This window comes from Monopterus albus, unplaced genomic scaffold (genome assembly GCF_001952655.1).
Source record: "Monopterus albus unplaced genomic scaffold, M_albus_1.0 scaffold50.1, whole genome shotgun sequence".
Taxonomy (NCBI): Eukaryota; Metazoa; Chordata; class Actinopteri; order Synbranchiformes; family Synbranchidae; genus Monopterus; species Monopterus albus.
This window is the reverse complement of record NW_018127930.1, coordinates 4,243,540-4,251,429: the sequence shown is the minus strand read 5'-3', so window position 1 is coordinate 4,251,429 and position 7,890 is coordinate 4,243,540. Positions and strand designations below refer to the sequence as shown.

At 39.5% G+C, this 7,890-nt stretch overlaps 1 protein-coding gene across 1 annotated transcript in view; it reads right to left on the bottom strand.

Annotated features, from left to right (window-relative positions):
* il11ra (interleukin 11 receptor subunit alpha) overlaps positions 1–7,890 on the bottom strand; it is a 43,908-nt gene that overhangs the window by 4,714 nt on the left and 31,304 nt on the right. Inside the window, exons 3-9 of the mRNA XM_020601146.1 lie at positions 5,228–5,294; positions 4,675–4,841; positions 3,839–3,953; positions 3,335–3,498; positions 2,139–2,302; positions 1,673–1,817; positions 1,155–1,262 (exon numbers count right to left, since the gene is read on the bottom strand). Coding sequence (XP_020456802.1) covers positions 1,155–1,262; positions 1,673–1,817; positions 2,139–2,302; positions 3,335–3,498; positions 3,839–3,953; positions 4,675–4,841; positions 5,228–5,294 — 930 coding nt within the window. The remainder of the gene's footprint in view (positions 1–1,154; positions 1,263–1,672; positions 1,818–2,138; positions 2,303–3,334; positions 3,499–3,838; positions 3,954–4,674; positions 4,842–5,227; positions 5,295–7,890) is intronic.

Genomic DNA, 7,890 nt, shown 5'->3' with positions numbered 1-7,890 from the left:
GTGCACCACAATGTACTTAACATTTCCTCCGGGCTGCATACTTAACCTGAAATCTTACCCAACCTTAATACCCTGCAGGTGCAATTTACTGCAATTATATGTAATTTGGTGATAAAGCTAGACATTGTGTACTTGCACTGTTCTATCCGGAGAGTAATAGCAGTAAATAATGCCTTTCTAGAGATTATTGCTGCATTAATGACTGATGTGAGTTCTTGTTGCTGCCAAAAATAAGGTTAAAAAAAAAAACATACTTGCTGTTTGAAAAGCAATGATTCACATCGTTCACCACATCATGCTCAAGCACCAACTGAGAAGATACACTGGCATGCTTTAAACAAGCATCAAGCCACCTTGTTTCAAAATAGCTCCAACCTTTGATACGCTTGTCTGTTACTAATTTCACCTCAAAATGAAATGATGGAGGGTCAGGTTCTTCATTTGATGACATGTTCTACTGGGTAACTCTGAAGCTGTTGTTTTCAGGCACTGTCATGTCAGCAGTAGTGTCTGTACTTTTAGCAGTAGGATGAGTTGTAATAGTAGCTGGTTCAGTAATTATTTCAATAACAACAGCAGTGTTACTAAGAGGAGGGGAAACAGTAGCAGAATACACTGTGTTAATGTTGAGCTACTACAGTATATACATGTAGTATTACAACACATTCTCATTCCCACGGTGTCAAATACTGTCAATTTGTCAAGTACCTTTTGTACTGCACACCTACGCTAAAGGGAGCATTTGGCACCTATATAAGATGCTCGGGGATATGACTGCATCAAGAACGATGTGTTTACATTTAGGCACAAAAATAACGTGGTTAGGTTTTAGGAAAATATTGTTGGCCTAGGTTGCTGATTAAAATCCACGTCATTATACACCAGAGATGAACTCCAGTCTCCCGTGGAAAGTTTGATATTTTGACTGACATCCACCCCAGCGACCTCGTAGCGTTGACTTTCTGCCTTCATATACCACAACCTCTTGCTCTGGGCATCAAACACTGATGTGAGTGGATACTTTACTGAAAACCCTAAAGGTATTTGACATGTTGTCAGTATCTGACATCCCAAGAATGAGGACAGGCTGAGTATTAATGTTGGTCCTGGATAAAATAACAATTCAATTATCATCAGAACTAGCAAAGTCTTACTGTGCGATTTTGGAGTGGAGGTTTCAGGCTTTGGGGTGATGGGGAAATAATAGTCTGGATCTCTTTCCTCTGGCAGGAAAGCCTCTGCAGGGTCAGGGGTGGTGTAGACTGTAGTACAAACACATGCACATTTAGCCATTTATTCAAGTGAATAATAAAGTTAAAGGTTTGTTGTTAAAGGCTAAAAAACTACTGTTACTCTGAGGTGAAAGTAAAAAAATATACTTTGTTGACAGCTTGTTTCACCTTAATTTTATTACAAAATTGAAGCTATTCCTGTTGTTTAAAGAACCAGAATTTGTATAAATGTTGTGTATTTTAAACTTTATTTACTATTTTCATTATACAGTAGCTCTCTTAGCAATAGCCCTAGTGTGTATTTAATTTAAAACATAATAGTTATGCCCCTTTAAAGTATTGACGTTCATATGTTTATACTTAGAAGCACTTATATTGTGCTTATTTACTTGACTACACTAATAATTTTCAAAAGTGCATTTTGCCAACTTTCTCCTGACCTTGCCAGGGCCGGACTAAAAGCAGGGGAGTCCATTCACTCCACTGGCTCTCTGAGTTCACCTCGTCCCGGGCTCGAACCTGGACCTGGTGAACGTGGCCAGCCAGGGCATCAAATATAATGGCTGGACTCTCTTCAGAGTAAATCTGATTGAAGGAGAAACAGACAGGTTAGTGAATAAGTAGCAGTGAACAGGAAGAAAAGCTGATGTTGTGATGGTGGCATCACATTAGCGAGTAAAGAGAAGCAGGTCTGTGGAACCACACTGTCACCGTATTTCTTAATGCTTCTAGCCTTAGCAGTGGGTGCTCTGAAGGATCCTTGGTTTCAGTTTCTAGTAAAATGCAATAAACCTTTTTATTTTATTTACTTCAACCCATGCACAGTGGGTCATTTTAACATGTTGCTCCTGTCTGACCCAGACTGTGCCCCTTCCACACTGAAGTGAAACCTTTAGCCTTGCTTACCTCTGACCAGTATATGGAGCCCTGTGGCCTGTATCTGATCTGAAACAGTAGGGGGAAGGCATCATGCTGAGGCCAGGAGGAGGGAATGTTCCAGAACACATTCAGTCTCTTAGGATAGCCTTCTATCTCCTTCACCAAGACTGACTCTGGAGGGTTTGGTTTCACTGCAAAGAAAGAAAACCTGACTTAACCACGTTTAATTCCGCCGTGGCTGGTATACTATATCAACTCTGCCAATATAAACATGATATTAAGAGACAAATCCCTTCTTTTTGATTTATGTTTAAGCATATTTACATCACTGTGTCAAAAAGAGACTGAGAAAAACAGTGAGGAACATTAAATAGATCCACTGTCTCAAGGACGTTGTGAACAGCTCTGTTCCACAGCAACAAAAATGTCATGCAGACAGAGGAGCAGCAAAACATGGTAAATGAGGCCATGAGATGAGAACTAAAAGGGAACACTCAGGAAAAATTATCTGCAACAACATGATATTTTTAGTACATGCCTGTGAGTGTAGGAGTTGCATTCAGTGGTGGAACACAAATAAGAACATTATTCGAGTACAAGTCTGAGGTACTTGTACTTTACTGGAGTACTTCCATTTTATGCACTATGTCTTGGAAGCAAATATTGCACTTTTTACTCACTCAGTGAGTTATAGATTAAGCTATGCAGCAGTAAATTATTGCTTTTACTTAAGTAAAATATGAGTACATCTCTACTGGATTCTTTCTTACAAAACATGGGTTGGATTATTTTTACATCTGCAGGTATGAGTTTCCATGTTCCTCTGCATCTGTGGATGTGTCTTGCGATGCTTGCGTCGTTTAACTTGTCTAATAAATGTATGTGCATATAGTATAAAAATGCGTGCACATATGGGGAAAAAATGGAAAATAGGGCATGTACAGGTCCCTTTTAAAAGAAATGATAAGAATGTGAATGTCTCTGCTTGTCTATTGACTTTAGAAGCACAGCAGAGATTTCTGGCACAACTTCACCTACTGTACTTCCAAGATACATGGACAAGGCCAGAAATATTGCCAGCCAATCCCAATAATAGATTTTGAATAAATCAACATCCATATTCAGTAGATCTGGGTGTGGAGCACTGGAAACAAAAACTTTTTCAAGAAAACCATTAGTGTACTTTATAAATTTGTGTGTGTGTGTGTTTCATGTGACCGTACACAGCTCATGGAGCCTAAACTGGCCATATGTTGTTTCAGACCCAAGGGCATTAGTCTCAGTGATTCGAAGGGTGTGCATGGCCTGCCAGAATGCAGGGTGATCTATGTCACAGCGCTTGCGGACGATGTCCAAGACACATGGCGCCCACATCTGACCATTCCCCCTTGAAAACAAGAGAAAATATGTTCAAGCTTTGCACTTATGCAGTTGGGTAACAGACAACTGAATGGTGTGTTGTAAACTCCAAAAATAGTAAAACCAGGTATAACACAGAGAGCACTACTTTAATGTTTTATGGTTAAAAGTTTCCACCAAGTGCCATATTTCATGTTAGAGAAGGGAAGACGGAGTGAAGAGAGGAAGCAGAGAAGGAAAGTCTCACACTATACTTACTGCATTCAAAATGCAACTCTGTGGTACATGTGCTATTTTTAGAGTCTTCATATCCCATTCTGAATGTGACCTTGGGTGTTGCCGTTTCAGCTGCAGTAACTGGCTCTTACCTGAAGGAGGCATTGTACTTTGCTGGCAGGAAGGTCTTTACAGATTCCACCCAGGAGCAGCGAACATGTGTGTAATTGGGCACTTGACAGGAAATGCTCAGCAGCCCAGGGGGACCTGAAATGAGAGATCGACGGTGCTCATTGTCAAGGTAGAAAGGGAGTTTGTTTTTTTGTTGTTGTTGTTGTTGTTTTTTTAAGATGCAACATTTTCAAAGTCTTATCCTGGAGTCTAAAACAGCTCTTTGCCCTGGTGTCCCTATCATGAACCAAATTATTTCAGGAGAGGCTTGGGCAGTACCATGAAAAACTCCCTGTCCCTCAGAAGGAAGCTCACTTTGTGAGCCGCTTCCTATTTGAGACGGTAACAGGAAGCGAGGGACTTTGTCTATGTGATGGCCGATAAGAACCGTTTCCTCTGAAGACCAGTAGTGCTGTTCTGATCATTATTACTGTTGTAGTGAGATGTTTTCCTATAAACAGAGAGTCACTATAAATTAAATGCTTTGAGCAGAAACCCATCCATAAAAAGCTGGAGAGAAAGAAACAGCACAAGGGAAATACGTTGACATGAAGTCAAGAGGGAGATGAGAATGTCAGAGTGAAAAACAGAACCTTCGTTTATGTTTTAATACTGAATTAGCTAAGGAACAAACTCAACTGTATGGGACTGGGATGCCGTCTCTTAATACAGGAGCTAAAGCACTGGGGACACAGGACTGTATTTGCTGGAAAGAGTTTTTAAGCTGCAGTAGAACAGTGAAATACTACATGTACGGCAAAGCTGTTAAAGTGAAATAACTTGTAATGTAGGCACTGTGAGCCAAAACGACACTTACGACCCAGCCTGAGTTTGACAGAGTGCAGGAGGAGGCCATCATTGTCATAGCAGCTGTAGTTGCCCTGTGCTGAGTGGTCGACATGCAGCAGGACTAAGGCTCCATCTGATGTCACTTTGTGCCATGGTAACGCTGAGCTGTGGTTGAGATGCCACACTACAGGTGTCCTGGTTGGAAACACGTCAGACTTTGGTTACCATACTTATGAGGACGTCGCTCCCTGACCACCAACTACATCTGAAGCTCAATTCAACACCCGAACTGGAACTTAACCTTTTAAGGACACTATCATGGGTATCAAATACTGAAACATTACATGTCATGTCACACACTGTCAGTAGATGTTTCTCTTCCAGGTTTCCCTTATCAGATATAACTATTTTGCACTGGGACAGGCAAAACAGACATAGTTTGAACAACATTATAATTTACTTTGAAAACACAGAAGTATTTGTTGTCCTCCATTACTATAAAGCAGATTCTGATTCCTCTCTTTATCATTGGGATATAAAAACAGCTTCCACATACACAGGCGACAGTTTTCTGTCCTTACCTGATTTGTGACTTCCCACATGCCAGTGTCACATTTGACTCCAAACGCCCATACTGCACATCTGACACTGCAAACACAGAGACAACATAAAATCTTAAAAGCACCCAGCTGTCTGGCTGATGGTGTCTGCACAATGAACAATTTGACAGGCCATGTGTGTCCACATCATCTGTAATATTGTGATTTAAGTGCCACCATTTAGAGGAGAGCCAAAAGTATTACAATAACATGACCATACAAGGTTAGGGATCCACCAGACACTAGGCTGAGGAGACTTTGGTAAACAGCATATAACTTTTCTAATGTCACCACCATTAGAATAAAATGATTTTGTATCAGCACATCCTCTTTGAGACCTTTAATAATAAACTTGAAAGCAGTTAAGAATTTTAAAATGATAAGACGGACACATACTACACTATTACACTCAATTTAAAGACTTTTTTTTATATGAACAGGCCAGTTAGTCAACTCTCAAATCTCCTCGTGTGCAAACTTGAGATGCTTTCTGATCATTGTCTTAGTTGTTCACTGACTGCAGAACACTCAACATTATGTCGTGCTCCTTAACATAACCAAACTAAAGAAGTGACTTGCTATGGACTTTGTAACAGAGGACTGAACAGGATGCACCAAGACAAACTGTGAACCTTGCTCTGCACAAAACATCCATAATATCCATATTCCAGGAGAAGTGGGACACATTTCTTAGCCACATATGGAGAAACCTTTGAAATGTGACAGCTTTGCAGTGTCGATTTGAAAGGAATTAGCATTTAAAATTGGACGCCGCATGAGGTTATTTATTTATTTTTATCTGTTATTTTGCCTGTATTTGCCCCAGATCACATCAAATGGTATCTAGCCATGTAAACAGCTATAGTTTTATCTGCTGAGGTTTTGAGATATCCTCTGAGATTTCTGTCTCCACCCCTATACCATAAAGATGAATGGGATTTTGTTTGTGCTCTTATCATTCCCTAATAAAATCTGAAAAACTCAGCATGAACAACGCCATGATTTCTCATGATACTTTCTCATGATACCTGCTGTTTGCAGCTTTAATTGGAATGTTTGTTTTAACCCAAGAAACAGCTATAAGCAGCATATGTATCCATTAATGACAACATGGCTAAAAGACAGAACATGTGGACTGGCTTTTAGTCAGTAAGAAAAACCTTTTTTTAAATCAAGAACTTAGAGATAGAAGCTGCAAAATACTACCACACAAAACTGGAAGCTAGATGAGATTTGAAGGAATGCAGCGTGTACGTGAGCAAATATTTGTGGTGGCTGTAGTAATTTGCAAAGCTGATATTCTATCTGCAGTAAGTGAGTCTATGTACATGCATGTTTAGCCTGGCTCCGTAATATGCAGTCTGGCATTTACATCAGACCTTGAGTGGAAAAACATCACTTGCCAATGTGCATGCACACACCTTGATTCATTTGAAACTTCATTCACTCCAGCATGCACACTCCTTGGATTGTGTTACAGTAAATTCTTCTTATTACCCCGACTCTTTTTATCCTCTCTCTCTCTCTTTCTTTATCTAACGTTTGTATTAAAGTTGCATTACAAAGGATAGCTCTAACATTGTCAAAAAAACAATGCTGCTGCCTACAGTAGGGCTCACAGGGCATTTAAAAGTGCTACTATTTATTTGACTGTATTGTATATTTATAATCAGTATTTTTTCTGCAGTAGTCTTGTATGTGCTTCTGGGAAAGTTCTTCCTAAATTAAACTGTATACACACTCAATTTGAAGGCTTTGCTGAAGGCCTTTTCAACACTTAGTTTTCACTGACACCTAAAGGCTGTTTTTCTGGCCTTGCTGCTGCTGTTTTAGAGGCTATACAAAATGATACTGCTGAGGAAAAAAGCAGTAAAGTGCTCCACTGTGATCATGCGATTGTATATTATTTTGAATGCAGGAGACACATACACAGCAAGAAGAGGAGAAGGAAGCTATTTTAAAAAGAAATAAGCCAATGGAAGTGTGTTCATTCTACTGGAAACAATCTGTCAGCTACAGAGACAGCTGCTATGCATGTGACATTAGAAAGACAAACCTATTTTTAGTTTGTCCAGCACTGCAATCAAGTATATATTTTTAATTTTCTTTTTTATAAACATCATAATGATGAACAGGTGAACCCAAAACAGAACATACCACAAATTCCAGTTCATTCCTTTATTGTAGGGCTGAACAATTTGAGGGACAAATCTAACATTTCTCTTACAAACAGTGCACTTGTGATTAAATCTAACTTCAGCATATAAAAGAAATCACTTGATTTTTGTATTGATCGGCGACTCTGCACTGCAGCTGCCTTAGTTAATGTTAGCGACACAAAGTGAAAGAATAAGCTAGTTCACAGCTAAAATTCTAAGAAACTCAGGTTAGAAGTGTTCAGATGGCAGGCTGAAAATGTGTTTACCTGGGAGCCAGGGTTAACTGTCTGAAACTGGCATGAGCCGGTCGCCTAGATATACAGAGCTGACAGTGTGCTGGATTTTTATGACCAGCAAAAAGACAAAGCCACCAGCTACTAGGCCAATGTCCTAAGATGAACTAATTTATTTCATTAAATGAATTAATAAATTCATTCATTCCTATTATTTAAATCATCCTCTTTTCTCATCATTTCTCCCCATCTT